Genomic DNA, 23,450 nt, shown 5'->3' on the forward strand with positions numbered 1-23,450 from the left:
TAATTCGCACTCTCGCTGGCAGTGTCAGTAGGGGCTGCGCTCTTCCTTCACCTCCAGGAGCCGGTCTCTGATGGTTGAGGCACATTGGCAAGGCGAGGAAACCTGCACCAGCACTGCCCATGTGCCGTACGCCCCGTAGGTTTAGTGTGGGCTCCAGGGCTGTCCATCTGGAACCATTAAAGTGAGTTAAAAATCTCAAGAGCAAAAATCCATCTGGGGAAGGTTTACATCCCCTGATATCTCAAATGATACTGAAATCAAGAGTGGTCATGATGTTAGATGTAGCCACATGCCACGGCTTGGCAGTTTCCAGTCATTGCTAATGAAAAAGAAGCACTGGAATGTAAATAGAGGTGCTTCTTAGACAGGGGTGGGCAAATTTTCTGCCTGAGTGACGCATCTGGGTATGAAAATTGTACGGTGGGCCATGAATGTCCAATGGGGGAGGGGGATTCTATGAGATGTAGCCTGGGAGGGGCTCTATAAGGGATGTTACCAAGGTGGGGGGAGGGGGGTCTACAGGGTGGTACCGGGGACTCCTAGGGGCCCTGCCAGCAGTGACATGAAGGCTGTCAAACCAGGCACTGTCTCAGGCAGAGGCACCCTAGTTCGGACAGGTGCGGCCCCTGGGTGGTTTCGAGGCTCTCAAGGGTGGGGCCATAGGAGATCGGGAGGGAATTGGGCAGACTGCCGCATGTGGGGGGACTGCCACAGAGGTGCGGCTTTCCAATCCTGCAAACAGCGCAGTGAAGTCGCACCTGCACAGCGTGGCTCTGCGTGCCAGAAGATGGTGCTTATCAAGGGAATTGTGAGTCGGGGGCTGGGGAGTGCCAGGAGGGTGGAACGAGGCAAGCCCCACCAACCCTGCTCACCGGTGGGAGCTCAAGGACCGGATAAAACCATCTGAAGGGCCATAGTTTGCCCATCCCTGCTCTGAGATGATAGTCTGGGGTGGTGACTGGAGGTAGAAGACAGTCTGTTCTGGATGCAGCTCAGAATAAAATCCTTGTTAACCTTTGGCTGGTTGGAGTGAGAGTCAGGCCTGTTAGCACGTCAGACCATGTCAATAAGGGTCTGGCTACACTGCAGCTGGGAGTGCACCTCCCAGCGTGGGACCTGGGTAGACAGACAGGTGCTTGGGCCATTTGACCATGATTTGGTCATACATATGTTTGAAAAGGTTTCTTAGAGCAGATCTAAATTGCAGCTGGGAGCATGCCTCCCAGCCGGCATCCACGCTGCTATTTTTAGTGCGTTAGGTGGAACAGAGCTATCACTTCTCTCTACCTGGGCTGGGAGACTTGTATGACCAAACCATGGTCAAATGACCTCCACACGTGACTTGGAGTAATACATTCCCCAGTTCTAGGTCCAACTCTTACCCTGTGGGGTATTCTGGGTAAGTCAATCACCCTGGGTCATTTTCCCTATCTGCAAATGTGGCGCCTACTTCAGTGCCTGTTGAGAGGATTAGCTACTGTTTGTGAAGTGCTCTGGGGTGAAGATGTAATGGAATACTGCACTTACTACAAGCCAATAAAGTGCTTTGAAGGTGTGATAAGGGCTATTGCTTTAGCAAGGCCCTATCCACAATAAACTCAAGCTAGTTACAATTATATTGGAAAATGATCTGTCAGGCCCAGTTCTGCTCCCAGTATGAGCAGAGCTTTTAACGTGACATTACCTAACAACTAGGTTTTTCCAAGACAAAGGAGCAACTGATAGTTAGCCAAGATACTAGTCAAGGCAGAAAGGATATAGCAGAAATAGGAGAGGTGCGGAGAAGAGCAATTACAATGATTAGAGGCATGGGGGAGGGGCTGCCAGATGAGGATAACTAACTAACCGCAAGGAGGCTTTGGTTCAGAGCAGAGACAAGCAAGTGGAAATGTAAGAAAGATGCACACAATAGAGAATGGTGACAAGTGCTCCTACTCCTCCTGCCCTATTGTAGCAGTAAAAGAGGGACGCTCAGTGACATTAAAATGCAAGCAATTTAAAGGGAATAAAAGGAAACTCATTTTTAAAATACAATCTCAGATTAATCTGTGGGTCAACCTTGCTGCTGCAGGATATTATTGACTTTAGCAGGACTGTAAAAGGGTATGGATAAGAGCTGTATCCACAAGCATGATGGCTAGGATAGAAATTATCATCTATCCTGATGCTTCAGAACATGTGATGATAACCAGCTACGGTCAGGAAGAAATCTCCCCCTCCCCAAAATGGGATAGAACAGGGATAATGCAACAGCTAGCCAGCTGCAATACAGGGAAGGGGATTCACTGTCTCCAAAACTTTGGGCATTAGCTAATGCAGGAGATAGGATATTGCACTACATGGGCTATTGGTCTGGTCTGTTGGCACTGAGATACTCTGATGAGGGATAAATTGGTTTAGATCAGACCAGTTAGACAGACAGACAAATATGGGTGGTGAATAGGTGGCAATTCCTGTTTTTAGGGAACAGCCAGGGAGCTATTAAAAGGCTAAGATTTACCACGTAGAAACTAGCCTTTGTTCCACCCTTATTATTCATTGGTAGTAGCAATTCTTGGGTGGCTGCACAGAGTGAACCGGAGTCAGTGGACCCACCAGTCATAAGCAAAAGTTACTGCAAGCCATTAACACCAATCTGCAGTAATCATCCAGTGTCCACTCACTCCAAAGTACCTGAAAGCCAGCTTCCCATACTCTCTCTCCTTGCGCTACGTGCCTTACCTGGCTCCTCTTTTCCAGTTTCTTTCTTTCCCATCCCTGGTGCTTCTTCTACAGGAGCTGCTTACTGGGTGGTAGGGGATCTGTGCTGTCAGGGCAATCTCCTCGGTCTTCACATCAGAAGCATGGCTGCCCCTTAGCTAAAATTTTCTTCTGTCCTTTGCTGCTCTGACAAACCACCCTGCTCAACTCTAGAAGTGGCAGCACTTCAGTGCTAGGAGGGAAGAATTCCTAGTTCTATAATTCGTAAAATGCTTTGAAAAGAGAACCCCTATGGAAATGTAAGTTATTAATTATTATTATTGGAGGCTCTAATCTTCCAATTCCTATTTGTGTCAGGCTAATTGGTCCCCTATGGAAATGCCTTACTACTCTGCAAACAGAGGAGGGATAAGCAGCAAGGAGCAGATAAACAAAGAGAAGGTTTTAGTGCAAACATCTTCAGTCGTTAAAGGTGGGGAACGAGAAGTAGAGAAAATGCATCAGACAGCAGCAGGGTCATCCCCGTGTAGAAGGCTTTTAAAAAAAAAAAAAAGTATGTGAAGTGAGCTGTGCAAGGTGGCTCGCACGACAGCCCTGGAGAATGAACACCTCTTTATTCATCAGACAGGTACAGTGTGGGCAGCTGCAGTGAAAACTTACCCACTCACCCCCATGGACCTCAACTCTGACTGCAAAGGAAGACCTCTAGGGATGAGAGGGGAGTTCAAATTCCATGTCCCGATCAGGCTTCAAACTTTCTGCCAACAAGGGACCCCAGACATGCCAGATAGGGTGACCAGACAGCAAGTGTGAAAAATCAGGACAGGGGTGGGGGGTAATAGGATCCTATATAAGAAAAAGCCCCAAAAATCAGGACTGTCCCTATAAAATCGGGACATCTGATCACCCTAGTGCCAGATGTGATGGGGCTGTGTGGAATATGAACCGCTGTCCCACTAGAATCAGGACTGAGTCCCTGCCCCAACTCATTTCACGTTGCTGCCAAACAGAAACAGGTTTTGGTCTCTACTGAGCTGGGCTAGATTTAAACGGATAACCTAGAGAAAGGCTCTGATCCTCATTATCACTCCCCAGGGTTGTCAGTTCAGGAAGTCAGGTCTGAAATACATCACTAGGTGTCGGTATAATCACATTGACAGGACACACATACTGTCAATCCCTTAATTCCTAGGAATAAAACAAATCTAACACCCTTGCTTCCCCCACCCCCACTCAAGCGTTCTGGAGGCCGAGCACCGATGTCCAGTCCAATTTAGGAGCTACGAGCGAGCATTACGGCTGCTCCTGTTCAGTTTCCACTCTGCTGGGAGGCTACTGCACCAGACGTTACCATCTATGGTAACAAAGAGCAGAGGACAGGAAGCAGTGGTAAAGTCAGCAGATCTCACTGGGTTTTCTCCTCCTTCCCCTCCCATCAATGTGTCCCAGTGGTGGTGTAGACACTGGATATTTTCCCCCTCATGCACAAGAATGAGGCTTAAAAAACAGTTCCATCTCCTCCTCTAAAGCCTTGACTTGAAGAAGCAGCTGGGAATGTATAGCAGAAGGGCAATGCTCAGACAGCACAGTTTGCAGGGGATGAGTAGGGTAAACTCCCCTGTTCTATTCCTGATTCATTATGTGATTTCACTTGACCTCTCTGACTCAGTTTCCCCATCTCTAAAGCAGGGATAACTATTTATCCTCCCTTGGATATCCTCAGCTGAAAAGTGTTCTAGAAGTTCCATGTGTGATTAATTACAACAGTGCCACTAGCATGCATAGCCCTTTACAGCTACAAGAATAAAGGAGAGTTGGAGGGAGTACAGGGGCTGCCTCCTTCTGGAAATTATTTCACAATTATCAAAGGCCAAAAGTATTTGCTCATCAGAACTATAATTATGAGCAACAGTAAAAGGCATCTCTGGCAGGGAAGACTTAAGTTACACCCAGAGAAGGGGAATGAACTCCAGGGACAAGCAACCCCCCATGCTCTCCCCCCACCATCAATGTGGGGGAGCAGAGGCTCATTAAGGTAACACATATGGTAATAATAAAGAGCTTCTCTGGGTTTCCTACCACTGTCCCTGAATTTGCTTCAGACTAAGCTCAGCTCACTGGCTGACTTTCACTTGCCTAGATCCCTGAGTTCCACCTGTAATATGACTTGCTGCTTTTGGCCTGAGATAGGTTAGGAAATGACATCTCTCCCCAGGCACAGGTGGTTGAGAGACATCTTTTGTCATGATCATCAAGTGTCTTTCTAGGCATTTCCTAGCACAGCTGGGCCTGTCCTGCACCCTGAAGAAATGCCCCAAGCAAGGGTGCAGCTAATTGGACAGCAAACTCTTCAGCAACCATCTCTTATACTATGTTTGTACAGCATACAGCACAATACAGCCCCAATCTCAGTTTGCACCTAGACACTACCATAAGTATGATGGGGAGGGGGGACCTATGCTGTTCCTTCCACAGCCTTCCAGGGGCCATCCTTCAGTTTTTCCCCCTGACTCTAAACTAGCAGTTTTCCCTAGGAGCCTCCCCAGGCAGGGGCATCCCCTCCCCCAGTTCCAAACATCACTGCCTGAAGGTCCCCAGCCTAAGACCCAGTCTCCCTGCTTAGACTCCATGGCTGCAGGCAGCTGGGCCAATTTGCAACTCAGACCCCATCCCCTGGAAGGTCCCATGCTATAGCCCCCCAGCTCAGACCCCGCCCTCTGGGGGTCCTATGCTATAGCCCCCCCAGCTCAAACCTCACCCTCTGGGGGTCCTATGCTATAGCCCCCCCCCAGCTCAGACCCCACCCTCTGGGGGTCCTATGCTATAGCCCCCCCCAGCTCAAACCTCACCCTCTGGGGGTCCTATGCTATAGCCCCCCCAGCTCAGACCCCACCCTCTGGGGGTCCTATGCTATAGCCCCCCCAGCTCAGACCCCACCCTCTGGGGGGTCCTACGCTATAGCCCCCCCCAGCTCATACCCCACCCCCTGGGGGCCCCAACCTGTAGCCCCCCCCAGCTCATACCCCACCCTCTGGGGGTCCCATGCTATAGCCCCTCCAGCTCATACCCCACCCTCTGGGGGTCCCATGCTGTAGCCCCCCCAGCTCAGACCCCACCCCTTGGGGGCCCCAACCTGTAGCCCCCCCAGCTCAGACCCCACCCCCTGGGGGGCCCCAGCCTGCAGCTCCCCTAGGTCAGAAACCACCCGCTAGGGGTCCCACACTATAACCCCACCCCCAGCTCAGAGCCCACCCCATGGGGCTTAGCCTATAAACCCCACCCCCTCCTCCTTGAATGGGCGCGGTAACCCCACCGACCACGCCCCGTCTCATTGGCCAATCCCGAGCCGCCTTCCCAGAGAGGGGCGTGGCACTCCTCCGGCCCGCCCCCGTGCGTAGTTCCGGTGAGGGCGGAGGCCGGAGGCCGGAAGTGGGGGCGGCGCGGCGCGGCGCGGGGGCTGCTGGGCGGTGTCTCCAGGCGGAAGCGGAGGGAGCCGCGAGCGGAGCTGAGGTGAGTGAGGGAGCGACGGGGCTGGGCTGGGCTGGGGGGACCCGCCCGGCAGCGGCCGCTGGAAGCAAGGGGCAGCCGGGAGCCCCCGATGCCCGGCCCGGCCTCGCCTCGCGGGGGTCAAAGCCCCCCAGCCTGGGGCACTCGGCTGCCCTGGCTCAGGCAGGGGCCGGCCTCGGGCACCCCGCTGTCCTGCCCTGCGGCTGGGGCAGCCTTGCCCGGGGGGGCTCCATGGGGCGTGCCTGAGAGTGGGTGTGGGAGCAGCCCCTCCCCCCCGGTCCATGCCGGGGAGGGGGAGATGCCTGAGGGTGGATGGGGGAGGGTGCCTGGGTGTGGGAGTGGGGCTGTCCCTCAGGCCTCTGGGGGAGTGGGAACAGGGCTGCGCCCAGGTCCATGGCAGGGGGAAGGTGTCTGAGGGGTGTGGGAGCGCCCCCCCCCCCAGCTCCATGTGAGGAGGGGAGACAAGGAAATCAGGACTTACTGTCTCTGAGGTGCTTCTCTGAGCAGATTCTTCTAGCCTCACGTTAAGAATTGATGAAGTTTCATTGGGAATATCATCTAAGGGGAAATACTTCTGTTTAGTCATCGCATGAGCTGCATTCTCAGAATAAAGGGGTTTGCATGGAAGTGGGAGAGCAATTGTGTATGTGAAATCTGCTACTCTAGAAACAAACCAAAGTTAAACAGGGTCACTTAACTATTCAATAAGCAATAAATATTCATAAATGTGCTTCTCTTGCTATGGTCAGTTTAATAAAGACTCTTACTTACAGATGTCATCCATTAAGTTGGGAAAAAAGGTTTGAGCTTCTCAGACAACTTTCTGCCCTAACGGTTGGCAGTAAGCAACACTTCTGTTGTCAATAAAATAAACTGAGCTTAACAGGAAGAGTGCATCCTTTTGACTGTTACTGAAATAACAGTCCAAATACTTCACAGGGGAGTTGCTAAACTCATGTGTATTCATAAAGCATTTTTCAGTCCTCAGATGGAAGGCTTACGATACCAGTGTAAAGTGCTGTACAGCTCTAACAGCATAGGTCTGATTTTTGCCTTTTAGCACTGTTCTATGAATTGAAGTAGGAATACATGTAAATAATGGTGAAAATCTTGTGTGAAATCTGGCTCAAAATCTATAAAGTGGTGATCCCGCCCTGCCCTCCTAAGCTTGATTTCTTCTGAGTGCCAGTTCTTCACTGTTGACCTATAGTCATTAAACTAAAAGCTGGGCATTTCACATGGCTATTCTTCTTTCTGCGGATGTGTAATGTGATAGATTGACTTATTAGAAGGCAAACCAGAGGTGTAGACTAAAGAGATTGGCATCTCCTGAATGACTTATTCAGACACCAGAGGTGAACTTTAAGCACTGGGTCCAATTTCCAACTACAGTACTGCATATGTCTTTTAGTAATGCAGTGCCGAAAGATTTTTCCTTTAACAAGGACAGGCTAGCTACATCCAAACCACTGGTACCTCTCTACATCACTCTGATGTTCCCTTTCTTCTTGTTCTCTGTACTGCTGTCTTCTCCTCTCACCCTTCCATTTCACAGTGAAACTGATATAATCTTAGTTTTAACTTTCCTGATCAAAATGCAACAGAGCATCATGTCTTCACTATGCTGCTGCACTGTCACATAAAATTGGAGCAGTGTCTCTTCTGTGCTAAAACACAGGATTTGTCATGCCAGCTTCTGGTACCATGCTAGAAGTTGCCAACCTCTGGATTAGAGACACATGAGAGTGAAGGATTGGATTGTAGGATTCCAAATTAACCTTGGAAAAGCACTCTTTCCTGTTGTAACAAATGTTAACATTCTTCTCTGGAAAAATCAAATGGGAGGAAAGTTAAAATGGATCTTTGTGTGATCTTGAGGTCTCTAGAATACTTCTCAGCTTCTAAGGAGCCCTTCGTGTCCATGGTTTATCAGCTTTAGACAAAGCAATCTCTACCCAATGAATCGTATTTGGAACTCCTTCAGTCCTGGATCCATGACACATAACTTAGTACAGTCTCAAACTAGCTTAAATGTTGAGGTTCCAAATTATTTGTAGGATTAGGTGTAGGTTACATACTTTGATTTTAAAAAGAGGGAATCTGTGCTAGACTATTCACCCTGACAGGAAATGTAGCAAGGTACTTGACAAGTGCAAATCTTGTATGCCAGGTAATTCTAATGAACAGGGTCCCTTCACTCTATTAACACAACTTTAAAATATATATATGGAGATATACCTACCTCACAGAACTGGAAGGGACCCTGAAAGGTCATTGAGTCCAGCCCCTGGCTTTCACTAGCAGGACCAAGTACTGATTTTGCCCCGATCCCTAAGTGGCCCCCTCAAGGATTGAACTCACAACTCTGGTTTTATCAGGCCAATGCTCAAACCACTGAGCTATGCCTCCCTCCCACTCAGTTTATTTGGAGCTTTTTATCCAGGTAAAACTTCTAGTGACTTCAGTGAATGTTGTTACCCGGGAGTGCTGAATCAGCGGTTGACTTTATCTCTTGTATCTAACAGAATATCACGGGATAGCTTTCTAAATCAGAAATAAAAAGTTGACGTTCTGAGATATTGGCCCTAAATATCTTCATTTCAGGACCAATGTCAAAAAGTATTTAGACTAGAGAACCTTGTGTCTTGGCAGCCATCAGGGACTAGCAGTAGCAGTGTATTCACTGCTAGCCCTGGCAACTCCCAAGATGTGTCAGACCCTAAATCAGTCACTCTAATTACAGTTTTGCTCTCCTTCAAGTAAAGCCTGACTCAAATGGTGTACTGAACAGCTAGATAGAAACAGATTCTTAAGCTTTTTTTTTTTTAAGATACAAATCTCAGAAGTAGTACGAAATCTCTGAGCAGGTCCACTGAGAGTGTCAACTTAAAGTCTTGTATTTTCTCAACTTAATTGTCCCATTTTAGCTCCTAGGGACTGTGGAAACAGGAAGTACTCATAATGCTGTTGGCAACATGAGGCTCACAACTTCTCATACTTTACAAAAAGTGAATCTGAACAGAGGTGCACATCTAACTCTAAGCTGTGGGAGGACTAGTGAGAGGTTATAAAACTAACATTCAGTTATACTGAAGAATGATTTAAACTGGATGACAACAAAATTAAAGTCTCATATCTTGACCTGTCAAGCTAGAAGTACTTCCCCAAACCAATACAGATTATATCCGGACCTGTTAACTTTACTAAGCACTGGTCTTGGTCTGGTTATCAGAGAGACTTTCAATTCCTGACTGACGTGTCCGAAAATAGAAAACTCCCTCCAGCTCAGTATTGTTTTCCTTGGATTAATTAGCAGTTACACCTCTTATTGTTTTGAGTCCTGTACAAGGCAGATTGCTAGGTATAGCTGGAAGGCCTATGTCTGTGCCAGGGTGTGTTTACCTTCAGGCCCTAAGAAAATTATCTTAATTAATGTTGGCGAGTAGCTTAAAACCAAAAATATTTTCAGATACTCTGGAGGTAGATTGATCTCTCAGCTGGAGTAAAATGCATGGAGGTTCAACATGAGTTCTTAACTGGCCTGCTTATAGAGCTGAAACTAGTTATAGTTGGTTCTTGAAGACTTAACTTGTAACTATTAACAGAAAAACAACATCTGAAAAACTTTCCATGTAAACAAGACGTAAACCTAAATTCTGGAATATTGCTCCAATCTTGGAGTCTTCTCTGAACTTCAAACTCTTGGTTATCCAAAGGGCTAGCCTTGATGTTTGACTTAAGATTTCAGTTCAGAAAGACTTTGAAGTTATCCAGGACACACAGGTTGCAGTGGACAAAAATGATCTCTAACGTCTCAATTTACCAGTCCCTGTTATAGATAGTGGAATCTCAGTTATTTGTTTGTATCTCGTTGCATTAAAGAACTTTAGCAAACCAAGTTAATCTATAAATCGTGGATTCTATCATTGCAGTTTGTTTCAGCAGTTCATGTTATATTAGATGACTGCCCAACCAGTGCAATAGTACGGTCTTTTTTCCCTCACAGACTTCTAGTGTCTGGTTTGCAGATTCTATTCTTACCAACATCAGTATGATTCTTGTCTGTATAATGAGATGTGTCTTCATTTAAATAGCACCCTTGATGCTGTTTACATCTGGAGAGTAGAAGAGTGTGCGCGGTGAGGAGAGTGAGCTATGCTAGGTAGTTCTGGTGAAGGCTGGCAGAAGTGTAGCAGGCTCCTTCTGGAGTTCACATGGCCAGCAATTATCACTTGGTGTAGTGGCAGCAGAATCAAAATGATTACTTTATAAGCTGTGTCCTAATGCGGAGAGTACCCATGTCTATGGCAACTAGAAGATGAAATTAATTCACCATCTGTTATATGATGCTTGGTTCACAGAAGTGACCTCAAATGCCATGCCTGTAGGGTTTTCCTGACACAGGCTACAAGCTGCCCGAGAAGATTCTGACAGCTCAGTAATGGGAATGAGGGAGTCCATCTGAAGTTCTGGGGGAACTTTAGTAACATCGCTCTGGTTTCAGGAGCTCACCTGGGAGGGGTGTTGTGCATTCTGCTGTGTACAGGCCTGCAACATGTTGAATTCCTCAGGGCTGGAAACAGCCCTCCAACTGGGCTCGTTCATGTTATCCATAATCCCTATCTGAAATGCAGCTGGAGACTCACGGTAACGGGTCTGATCAGATTAGAGCCCCATATGGACTGGAGTGGGGATCAGTGGTGCAGAATGGCAGCTTTGTCTGCTTGCTGTTCTGTAAACCTGAGATTCATTTGGAAACATGCTTCATTAAAACGTGTGGAACTCGCTTCCCTGAGTTTCTGGAGTGCAGCATCCACAACTGATGGCAGGTTTGGGGGGGTTATTTTTGTTCCTTCTAGAATACAGGGTGGGAGGGGAGGGGTGGGGTCAAGAGCTGCATCTTCTTTGTATAGAGTGGGATTCATGTGTACCTGGGGTCTCCTGCTGAGGTGGAGCACTGAGATCCTGTGCTTGGTATCCTGCATCCTAGGAAATAGAAGAGAGTTAATCACTAATGTAGGCGGCATGATCAAACATCACACATGTGCCTCAAACTTCTCTAAACTCTTTCTTGCTGTAACTTCCCTAATAGCTGCTGATCATCTTTCTATAGTGAACTAGAGGAGATGTTGTTCCAAGGAGGAAATTGCTCTCTTCCTTTCTGAAGTTGAGTAAACATGCTGGGGTGGAACATTGCATCAGACTCTCCCCTGCACTCCACCCCCATCCCATCCTCCTTTCTCCCGTGTTTCAGTGGTTCTTTTGCTGATTCTTCATACGAACGGAGGGATGAAAGTGACCTTTTTTTTCCTAGTGACATCACTGTTCCTTGTGACTAATGCTGGATCTGGCCTGCATCATCCATGGGACAGGGGAAAATAAACATTTTATAGCACAGCTTGGGAGGCTTGCAAACAAAAAGCAAAATTGGTTAAAATCCAGGTCTGATGTACGAGGCAGATCTATTCTCAGCTTTTTAAATATAGCCGAACAAGTCTAGTTTCCCTTTTGAGTATGTTGGCGTCAGGGACTGAAGGTGAAATTCTTCTTGTTAAAGTTCTGAACTCTGGAGGCCGTCTGCAATAAAAGGAAGTTGTGTGTTCAGGCTGCAATCGTGATTCATGCTTCAAAATGTCTTAATGTATGGTGATAAGATGGAAGCATGTGGCTGGCTGGTTGCTGACCCCTCCCTGCAGTCTCTTTGCGTTAGTGTTCAGAGGGTGAATTCTGAAGCGCTCTGGTGCTGAGCAGGGCAGGAAAGTTTTATTATACTTCTCCAAATGAGAAGCTTAAATGACTTATGTGCCTAAATCGCCCTGGTCGCCCCATCGCTGGGAGACTAGTTCCCTCAGTATAGATAGAAAGTATTAACAGGGGACACATTGTTTTCGAAGCAGCTTCACATTCTTCTCTTGTGCAGCTGCTTGTCTTGGCATGTGCCAGAGCATGTCTTGGTTTAGCATGCTAATTCCGTGGGTTGACACATTGCTGGAGTCTTGGAATTCAGGGGTGGGTGTGGCCACCTCAAATATATTTGCAGAATCAAAACCACCAAATCTTATCTGCAATTAACTCTTTCTAGCGAAGCCATTATACATGTAGAAAAAGAACCAACCCTTTGATAGCAATCATACAAGAAGTCAGTCATGGTCATAATCAGAGCTGTGATCACTTTTTCTATAGTCTATAAAATTCTCTGCAGGGTCTTGCACCTCACCTACCGCCATGGTATCTGAGCACTTACAACAAAATATCTAGAAGTTCTCCTTGTCAGTCTAGCATGGATGTGCTATGAATTACTATGCAGTGGACACTATTTGGTCATTATGGATTGGCCAATGGAGCCCTCTGATGGATTCTGGCAGCTGAGCTATCAGAAGAGTTATCTGAACAATGGGTAAGCGTGTTACGGAGTCTAAAATGCCTAAACTGTATGATGTGAGGCTAGAATAAGATTCCCCGTCTGATTGGGGAATGACTAACTTTCAGAATGCTAAGTAAGCCCATCAGACTATTGAGCATTCCGTTGATGATGTGTGCGAGGAGCTAATTTTGAGTAGTCTGTCTCTGCAGGTGGTGAGCAATGACAGATATGCAAAGCCTGGTTGAGCGGTTGGAGAAGGCTGTGGGTCGCTTGGAAGCTGTGTCCCAAAGCCCTGGCATGTATGGAGATGGCCCTTCCAAAGGTAGGGACCCTCTGCTGCAAATCCCCTGTATCGATACGGAACACATTTGTATGGTTGATGTTGATTGTACTGGACACTGAAAGTACCAATTCTGGAAGGCAGATGCTCTGCAGAGCAAGCTGGTGTTGTGTAAGCCTGAATAGCTGTACCAGGAGGGGAAGTGAGTTTCACGCAGATAACATGCTGACCTACACACAAATGCAGGAGGTGCCTGTGGTTACTGTACTGTTAAAACCAGAGCTTCCTGCGGGTGCAGTACTTCCCTTGTCTCCTTACAGCCAAGCTACTACTTTCTTACACAAAAGTACATTTATACCAACATCCATCTGCATGCTTGAGGATCAGCAGCAGCCGCCGCCGCCATATATACGCTCTGACTTGCACAATCCTACTCACAAAGTGCTCTGCAAAACTTCAGTGTAAGGAGGGTGGCAGCATTTGCTGAAAATACTCCCGAATACTTCTAGTCTGAGTCCATCTGCTACCCCTTAACGCTGTGCTCTGTTCTGTTTCTGCAGGAATAGCTGAGTATGTGCAAGCTTTCGACACTCTCCTGGCTGGTCCAGTAGCAGAATATATGAAGATCAGCAAAGATATTGGTGGTGACGTTCAGAAACATGTAAGGATTTAGCTTCCTTTTCCCATGTTGTAAATATATGGTAGACCACTACTCTAGACTTTTAAGGGCTGAGTAAGAGAAGTTGTTCCCCACTCCCTAGAGCAAAACACTGATCTTAGAGGCTTCAACACAGATGGAGATCCCTGGATTACCCACGGGAGATCTCCATCTACCCACTTAGAGGGATACACAATAGAGAGGAACAGAACTGCCCAGTTTCAGTGCTGGTAAATTCTTGTCTATCCTGACTCATCAATTTCTATTGAACGTCCCTCCAAGAAGAGAGAGAGATTAAAACCAGACCAGATGGCCCAGAATCAGCAGTCTTCACAACCAAACCATGCAAGGGAGGCCAAAAAGATGAACTGGTCCCTGTAAATACTCCTGATATCTACATGTGGTTACATTGTTCTGTCTAGCTATGTTCTGTGGCCCCACTACTGTAGTATTTGACCACCTCGCAATCTAGTATATATTTATCTTTTCAATGCCCCATTAGGTAGGGAAGCACTATTATCCGCATGTTACAAATGGGAAACTAAAACCATGAGAGGCCAAGTGACTTGCCCAGGGTCACTCAGGACATCTGTGATGGAGCAGGGAATTGAACTCACATCTCCTGAATCCCAGGCTAGTACACTGACCACTGGAGCTTCCTTTTTGTCTGTGTAAACAATATGTAACTGTTTTTCCCCCCTTCCTTATAAGGCTGAAATGGTCCATTCAGGCCTGATGACTGAGAGGGTTCTCCTGGTGACAGCATCACAATGTCAGCAGCCATCAGGGGTAAGTCTAGAGAATCCTAACACAGGTCACTTAGAGCTGCACAGGTCTTGGCTAATTGGAAGGAAAACAGCAAAAGCTGAGGAATGTGGGCCCTTAAAATTGCTCCTCAAGAAACCTATCTGGAGTAGAGGTGACTCCTTCGTCCATGAGTTCGCACTCTTCTAATCAGAATAGCGTATGCAGAGTCTAGTTCCAGAAACTGATTCAAGACTCACTGAAACTAATAGAAAATGCTGAGTGTTTTATGGATTTGCCGTAAATACCTAAGCTCGTACAATGCACAGGTGGCTCCTTCTCATACCTGCCAGCTGGTACTTGGCTCGTGTTTCACCTGGCATCAGTACTAGATGCAGTTAAGCCACGAATTACAGAACAGAACCTGTGAGATGGTAGCAGCCCTGGGAATCGGAGCAGACAATACTTAGCATAATACAGTGTTTGTAAGTCCTCAAAGCACTACACGAGGATTCTTACCTGGGTAGCATAGATGTCTGGCCCGATGCTGTGATACCCGAATAATGGCTAGAGTCTTAAGGTCAGTTTTCCTTAGTAAGCAGATCAACAATTCCCCCCCATGCTGCAGCTTCTCTGCCTGGGAGGGGAGTCTGATCCTGCATGCATTGGTTTTCTTCTACTTATACTTCGACTTCTCTAGTGATATGTTATGCGCCTTTGCCTGTCCTTGCAATGTTCCAGTGGGAGAACTACCACCTCTGCTCATGCTACTTCAGGATGTCAGGATTTCTGTGCTGCTTCCCCTATCATTGCAAAGTAGAGTATCGCAGTTCAGCTTCAGGGTTCTACTTCCCTCTTAAACCAGACTGCCTAGGACACAGAAGTCTGCCTAGAAGGCCTTCAGCTTTCTGTAAAGGACGTCTAGTCAATTCTGGAGCAGGCACGCCCTTGTTTCAGATCCCAAATTCTTGAATTCTCTAAAGCTTGTTTACTCAAGCATACCCTTACCCGATCATGGCTCTCGATCAGAGCTTCCCAAACCGTAGTGAGGAGTACTTGCTGGTGGGCCGAGAGAGCTAGCTTTTCTCCTTTCCATCTGCAACTGAGCAGATGGGAAAGAACAACCAAATGAAGAGTGCAAACAGACTCTTCTTAAAGACACAACACTCTTTGCACTTAAAGAGCTTAAAAAAAATCTGCCTATATTCTACTCCGTATATATCGCTGCTGACCCAGTGAGAGGTATGATCACTAATGGAAAGGAGGTTGTCCATGAGACCATCTCTGATATGGTTCATGCTCTTAAAGCTTGTCCTGTAGTAGAGCGGACCAACCAAATGACCTGGGAAAGCTGCTTCTGAGCAACTGATCTCCTATGTCCAAATCTCTGAATAGACATCGCAGAGCAAGACACTTTGTGAATATTTAAGCGTTGTGACAGACCCAGACCAATGGGATACAGGAGTCTGGTAGAGGGCAAATATACTGGTTACTGGATGAGTACTTTTCTGTTCCCTGAGTGACTAGACCAGGGGCTGCACTAGAGTAATCAGGAACCTGCTAGAACCAATTAAGGCAGACAGGCTGATTAGATCACCTGCAGCCAATCAAGGCACCTGGGTTTAAAAAGGAGCTCATTCCAGTCAGCCGAGGAGGAGCCAGAGGAGAGGAAGTGTGTGTGAGGAGCTGGGAGCAAGAGGCCCAAGGAGCTGAGAGTAAGAGGGTGTGCTGCTGTAGGATTGAGGAGTACAAGCGTTATCAGACACCAGGAGGAAGGTTCTGTGGTGAGGATAAAGAAGGTGTTTGGAGGCGGCCTTGGGGAAGTAGCCCAGGGAGTTGTAGCTGTCATGCAGCTGTTACAGGAGGCACTATAGACAGCTGCAATCCACAGGGCCCTGGGCTGGAACCCGGAGTAGAGGGCGGGCCCGGGTTCCCCCCAAACCTCCCAACTCCTGATCAGACACAGGAGAAGTTGATCCAGACTGTGGGAAAGATCACTGAGGTGAGCAAATCTGCCAATAAGCGCAGGCCCCACCAAGGTAGAGGAGGAACTTTGTCACAGCGTAAAAAAAAAATTGAATTGAATTCACAGAAGTCCAGCTCTTTTTCTCTTTAACTCACCCTGTCAAGTTTAGATACTGGAGCAACTTGGTTTGTAATGAACCTGTAACGTGTGCCCAAAAACCAAGACAGAAAAGCATCTGAATACTACAGAACCTCTAAAAGGCTAGTCCCGTCTTCATTATTGATGAGACTTGTCTCAAAGTGCCTCTTGGCTTCTGCATTAGTCACAATTTCTGGCATGCTTCCATAGCACTAGTCCAACGCAAAACTCTGACTTCACTACAGGAGGAGCGTGGAGGGGGCTGTGACTGGAGCACTGGCAATACAAAGCTTGTACAAGAGCTGTAGCTTAGGCTTGTGCTAACTGGATTCCATCTAAGAATGGCTGTCTCCGTTTGCCACCCGTCCCCTTCTGTGTTGCAGAATAACTTCTCAACGCTACTGAAACCCATTTCAGAGCGAATCCAGGTGGTGCAGAACTTCCGGGAGAAAAATCGTGGCAGCAAACTGTTCAATCACCTATCGGCTGTCAGTGAGAGCATCCCAGCACTGGGCTGGGTGGCTATGGTAAGGACTACAGTGGGTCCTTGGGGTGGGAGAGGCTGGGATTGCTGTTGCAACAGGCCCTGGTTCTAATATGTTGTGTCTTCTCTAGGCCCCAAAGCCTGGCCCCTACGTGAAGGAAATGACGGATGCGGCCATGTTTTACACCAACCGGGTCCTCAAGGAATACAAGGAAGTGTAGGTTCAGCTTCGCCCTGCAAAGCGGGAGGGATGCAGGCAGCTGAATACTGAAATTTCAGTTTCTTGATCGAACTGTGGAGAGGCATGTGGCCCCCCTAGCGCACAGTCCTGAAGGATTAAGATAATGAAATACCTTGGTTCCAGAGATCAGCATCTGCTGTGCTGCTCTGGTATTGCACCTTACTAGTGCACCGTTTCAGCTGAGAGAACCCTGCCTGCTTCAGCCAAGTCACTTCAAGTTAAACAATACCTAGTTCTTATGTACGAGCGTTTCATTAGTAGACCACAAAGTGTTTCACAGTCTTGAACGTAGTTATCCTCCCAACGCCCCTGTGCGGCCGTGCTATTATCCCTACTGTACAGATGGGGGAACTGAGGCAGAGACTAAGTGACTTGCCAGAGGTCACACATGCTGTCTGTAGCAGAGCAGTGAATTGAAGCTGTCTCCCCCAAGTCCTAGCTAGTGCCCTAGCCCCCCTTCATTGGTCTCCAGAATGTGGAAATCAGACAGCTGTGAACAAAGCCCTAATGCAGGCTGAACCATCAAGAAAGATGACCCCTCCAAGACATCTCTGAAGCTTTGCCTAGTAAACTTAATACCACTCCTTTCCTTTAGCAGTGGCAGGGTGTGTTTAATACACCTCAGCATCAGAAACAGCTACATTCCCATAAATATATTGACTTTGACAGGTTTTCTTAGATTTATGATATTGGGCAAATCAATGGGAGCAAGGGCATTGGCATCCCTTGTGTATCCACTCCATCCAGTAACCCTCTTGGCTTTTTTCCCCCTACGCAGTAAGCAGGGCCGTAGCAACAAAGAACGTGGCCCCCTCTGAACATATGTCCGGGGCCCCTTACAATGCAGAAACGATAAAAAACTAAACAACTAAATTAATAACATTTATCTGCCGACCGCCATTATGAACGCAAATACACATTCTTTGAATGGGTCCAACTAAAATTCGAAACTGACCGACAGACAACTGATATAGCCAATAGCATTATGATGGATCATAATGACTTCACGGTTTTGTCAGTAAAACCGACATGGATTGTGCAATAGCGTCAATAAATGTCACTTACCTAGTTATACCTTACATTTTTTTTTGCCACTTTTAGGGGCCCCCTTCCTTGCGGGGCCCCCTCCGCTCGGAGGGTACGGAGGGTGCTCGCTACACCTCTGGCAGTAAGACATCTTTCCAATATGTTATGCCAATTGAGCATCACCCAGTAGGGTTTAGTTTGTTGCAAGTGTTTGGTTCTGCAGTCTGTGGACCTCTGACTAGGTGCGGAGGGCTAGCATTCAACAGTAACTGGCTTACTGACCCGAACGCCCCATGGTCTAATTGCGCGCAGTAGCCTACAGGGCTGGGGGTTGTAGCCGTTTGCTTCCTCCTTGCATTGGTGCTGCTACTCAGCTCCAGATAATATTTGCAAGCTAGGGGACGGAAATGTAAGGATGCAGTTACAGCCACATGGCTTCAGATCTTTCCTAGATAATCACTTGCACTAATTAGCTTGTCTTGATCTTTGTCCCCTTAGAGATAAGAAACATGTGGACTGGGTGAAAGCTTATCTGAGTATCTGGGCAGAGCTGCAGACATACATCAAAGAGTATCACACCACTGGGCTGACCTGGAGCAAAACGGTGAGTGCTGACTGTATGTTGGCAATCAATACTTCATAACCTAGGGACTCTAATGTTACCAGGGACTGTTGCAGCAAGTAGCAATCGCACAAGTTTAACTCCCTCTCGGGCATCTCTTACAGGGTCCTATAGCAAAAGAGGTGGGCAATGTACCTGCAGCACCCCCAACTGGTGCTGCTCCTCCACCACCGGGTCCTCCCCCTCCTCCTGCTCCAGGCCCCACAAACTCCAGTTCAGATGACTCTGTTTCCCGCTCAGCGCTGTTTGCCCAGATCAATCAGGGAGAAGGCATTACCTCTGGTAAGCAAACTGGGCAACTGAAGGCTGGTGGTGGGCAGCCATTTGGCTAGTAGGTCAACGAAAGAAAACATTCTAGCTAAAGTCTGCATGGGGTTCTGGGTCACTTATCTGCAAACCCTAAAAAACTACCTCTAGGATCCAGGAAGAGTTCTCTTACTTAATAGCATTCCCAGGATGAATGGGCTTGGACTGCTCAGACCATCAGATATACAAAAGAGCGTGGTTAGGATATTGTGGTTTTAAAAACTAGCTCGGGGGCAGGGGGGGGGAAGAGGAGACTTTTGCATGTGCAAACCTGCACACAAATTACCATTTGCATGTTCAGTAACCCAGTGAAATGTGGGTGAACCAAAGCTCATGAAAACTTGGTACTAGATTTACATCTTCCCTACAGAGAGTGGAACAGCTGTGGAATTCTGGCTCTAGTTCTAAACATAACACTTCAAATCTAGCTCTCAATCTCGTATCATTAAATGCTAAAAGCACTTACCTTTCCTCCAGGTCCCTTTCTTCATAGCAATCTTTCATGTTGCCCAGTTCAATGCAGATTATAAAGTCTTGAAGCAGAGAACTTGTTTTATGGATCCTCAAAGAGTTCAGCAGACTGCTACTGTAATAGCTGCTGACTTCTGGTACTTGTTAAACTTGGATCTTGCACACCTAGTAACTTAGCATTATCCAACCAAACGATGTCTGGAGTAACAATGGTTTCTCTTGTAGCCCTGAAACATGTTTCAGATGATATGAAGACTCACAAGAACCCAGGGCTGAAGAATCAAGGTGGCCCTATCCGAACAGGACCCAAACCATTCACCGCTCCCAAACCCAGCTGTGCAGCTAACCCACCCAAAAAATCATCCCCAAAGAAGGAACCGGCAATGCTAGAGCTGGAGGGCAAGAAGTGGAGAGTGGTGAGTGTCCATGTGACAGCCCAGACTGGCTGCTAAAGTGATGGAAATTCAATAGCAGAAGATGGCCCACAAACATCTTTCCTCTGAAATAACTAGAAGGTGTCAGCTTGAAGGAACAAGCCCTCTCTGCAGCCTTGTGAACTCTTCAGAGGAGAGAAGGTGACATGACACCTCCACACTTCACTCTGTAGCTCTTTAGGGAAACGAGAGTAACTGGTATTTGTCACCCCTTTTCAGGAAAACCAGGAGAAGGCCTCCAACCTGGTGATCAGTGACACAGAGCTGAAGCAGGTAGCATATATTTACAATTGCACGGACAGTACACTTCAAATCAAGGGCAAAATCAATTCCATCACAGTGGGTAAGTGCTGTGGTCCACGTGGGCTGGCCTTCTGTATGCAGGCACCTCAAAGGGCTGGATCTGGAGTGGGGTTGTAGCACTATGAGTTCTTTTCTTTCTCCCCTGCAGATAACTGTAAGAAGCTAGGTCTGGTGTTTGATGATGTGGTGGGCATCGTGGAGATCATAAACTGCAGGGACATTAAAGTTCAGGTAACTACCCACAACCCTCCTTGTGACTCTGACTGTATAGAACTCTGCCCTGCGTTATGCAATGGTGCCTTTACAGGTTCACTTTGCAGGACACAATCCAACGAACCAATCTCTAGAAAACGCATCAAACTCCTTCCATGCAGGGGTTTTCAAAGAGCACTGGATCAAGTTGTCTAAACAGGGTTGAAGAATGGAAAGCAAACTCCTCATACTGAGCATAGATTTTGGATGGATTATCCACCCTAAGGAAGGCAGTGTAATCCAGTAGCTAAAGCAAGGGGCTGAGGGTAGGGGTCTGTTCTAATTTCTATCCCAACATTTGATTTGTGGTGATGGGCAAATTGCTCAACCTCCATTAGTCTTTTGTCTGACCTTCCGTGGAACAAAGTTAATACTTGCTTCCCTCCAGAGATATGGTAGAGTTCAGTGTAGAAGACTTAATCCCTGGAGGATAATATAAAGCAATGAACTATAGTGGTTCCCTGGGATAAGTGGATGCTACTGTAACCACCTCCCGCTGTGTTTTCCTCACTAGGTAATGGGTAAAGTGCCAACAATTTCCATCAACAAGACAGATGGATGCCACATTTATCTGAGCAAGAGCTCCCTAGACTGTGAGATTGTCAGTGCCAAGTCTTCAGAGATGAATGTCCTCATCCCCACAGAGAGTGGTGACTTCGTAAGTGTTTCCTCTTCCCGAAATGAGTGGAGAGCTGTAAGGGGCGGAGTGAACAGAGGGGCAGGGCTTGTTCAATGGCAGGAATCAGAGCGATTAAGAAGCACGGCATCGCTTCAGTTCACATTTTGTTCCATTGTCTTACTGAGACAAAAACTAACCCTTCCCAGGGAAGGATGTTCATTGAAGGACCTGCCAATAGAGCCCTTCTCTGGTAGCTAGATACTGCCCCAGATTCCACCCTTTACACAATGGATTCTTGAAACCCATCAAACTTAAGATGTAGGTGTCTTCCCTTGATCTGTCTTCTCTGAAGCCAAATTCACTAGCTCCTACCCAGATGGCGCTCGCTATGAAAACACTGTTGTTGGAAGTAACCCTTGATCCTCCTAGGTCCAATGAGGAATGAAATGTGGCTATGGTAACAAAGTGTGATACTAACTTTAGACTTCTTCAGTTTAATCTTCTAGAAAAAGCTGTGACTTGCTAAATATAGCAGATCTACTCGCCAAACCAGTTCTTGGTCTTTATTTGGATTTCAAATCAAATTTTGTCCGTCCTTTCTGCCCGTGTCCCAAATGACATGTCTGCAGTGCTCAAAACACTACAGAGCAATACGGAAACGGGGGGTAGTAGCTTCCTAGCGCAGTACAAATGATTCTTTGTCTGCCGCTAGGTTTGTCAGGCTAGGCGGGACAGGAGTAGTCTCTAGTCTTTCATATAAACCAGACTTTTCACTACAGATTTCTTTCACCCTCCAGAACGAGTTCCCTGTCCCTGAACAGTTCAAGTCCCTGTGGAATGGGCAGAAGCTGGTTACCAGCGTGACGGAAATTGCTGGCTAAGCAGAATGGCATTGGGACTTGTGCCTCCCCTTGCCCTGGCTGTGGGACAAATCTGCTTTCAGATGATTCTCTTAGATTTCCTGTACCTTTCTGCTCTCAAACTACTTCTCTGTCTTCTACCTGAGAGACACAGCTACCTGCCTTCACTGAAATACCTCGGGCTGGGATTTGGTGTAGGGTGGCGGGTCAATTGATCTTCTGCATCTATCAACAGGAAGGTGCATCATCCCCCTTTTGTCAGATCTAACCTCACCAATCAATCACGTCTGACTTCTGGCAAACTTCAGAGCCAGGATGGGTGGTTGGCTTTCAGATTGTTCCATGGGTTTGGTATTGTGTTATCTTCAGACAAATTATTCATGTGAGAAAGGAATGTTGTCCCTCTTTGAATTGACATAATGGTGTCCTTATCAGGGTCCATAGTTCCCAGCTTGGTAAGTTGAGCTGGCAGGTGTGTTTCAGGAAGGTACTGGGAGCTGCTACTAACTCAGCTACGTGTACTAATCAGTCAGTGGCATTACAAGATGTGGGGAATGGCTTTGCTGGACCAAAGGCTGAGGACTGGGCGTGTAGCATTCCACCTTGAGTTTCCCTTTCAATGCTCCTATTTGCTGTGTAATTCTCTTTGTGCCATGATGGGGAGCTTTGCAGTAAACAGGTGCCACGGAAGACTGCATTGGAGTAAATGATCTACTCTGCTGTCTGTCCAGGGTTAGAAGCTGAAGTGTCCACTTCCCAAGGGGTTCCTCCTAAGCAGCTGAACTCAAGTTCAGTCTTCCAGGACAGTTCTGAACCTGTCTCTCCTTCCTCGCGAGGGATGCTTCTTCATTCCAAATCCAGTATTTGTTTTGTAAACAAGAGTTCGACTAAGTCAGTCTCACTGTTCATCCTCACTCATGCTTAGTTACTATAGAATGTGAAACTGTTCTCAGCCTTTCCCCTGCTGCTTGGCTCTTTACTCTGCTGGAGGCTTGCAGCCTCTTTTCCAGGGTCTGCATTGACCCTAAAGGGAGCTGCACATGCTTGACCTTCATGTTTCCCTGTCTCTGGTGACATCTGCATATCTGACTACATTTCCTCTGTACGTTGTCAATGTTTTTTTCTCTAAGATGAAACTCACAAAATATGCAAATTTTTTTTTTATTTTGAGACTGTCCAGTAACTTGTACTCATCTTCTCCTGAGGCTTGTGGAAAAAACTTTTCTTATGTACTTAAAATTATATGGAAGATAGAATAAAGTTCATGCCAACCTGCTCATTACACTAGCCCTTGTTTGCTGTTCAGAAGGGATATACTGGAGTGCAGCTAGGAAACTTCTTGTTAAAAACATCCCTCAGGTTGCTGAGAATGCGGATTGACGCCCCCACTGCCACCCCCTGCTGCTCAATGGGCTCTATATTAGTGGATAGATCAGAATTGTGTGTGGGTGCAAAGCTTATTGCAGGACCAGACA

The 23,450-nt window shown here is 47.1% G+C and overlaps 1 protein-coding gene across 2 annotated transcripts; it reads left to right on the forward strand.

Moving 5' to 3' along the window:
• Positions 1-6,140: 6,140 nt before the first annotated feature.
• Positions 6,141-23,254, forward strand: CAP1 (cyclase associated actin cytoskeleton regulatory protein 1). 2 transcript variants are annotated; one of them, XM_050932188.1, is made up of 13 exons: positions 6,141-6,210; positions 12,781-12,893; positions 13,412-13,512; positions 14,221-14,298; positions 16,741-16,884; positions 16,973-17,058; positions 18,607-18,712; positions 18,835-19,012; positions 19,733-19,923; positions 20,161-20,284; positions 20,393-20,475; positions 21,011-21,154; positions 21,913-23,254. In XM_050932188.1, the coding sequence occupies exons 2-13, from the start codon at positions 12,791-12,793 to the stop codon at positions 21,994-21,996; spliced, it is 1,422 nt and encodes a 473-aa protein (XP_050788145.1). In that variant the 5' UTR covers positions 6,141-6,210; positions 12,781-12,790; the 3' UTR covers positions 21,997-23,254. The 2 variants fall into 2 exon arrangements, with proteins under 2 accessions (XP_050788145.1, XP_050788144.1); XM_050932187.1 differs by having other exon boundaries at positions 6,152-6,210; positions 12,768-12,893.
• Positions 23,255-23,450: the final 196 nt, after the last annotated feature.

This window comes from Gopherus flavomarginatus, chromosome 22, assembly GCF_025201925.1.
Source record: "Gopherus flavomarginatus isolate rGopFla2 chromosome 22, rGopFla2.mat.asm, whole genome shotgun sequence".
NCBI lineage: Eukaryota > Metazoa > Chordata > Testudines > Testudinidae > Gopherus > Gopherus flavomarginatus.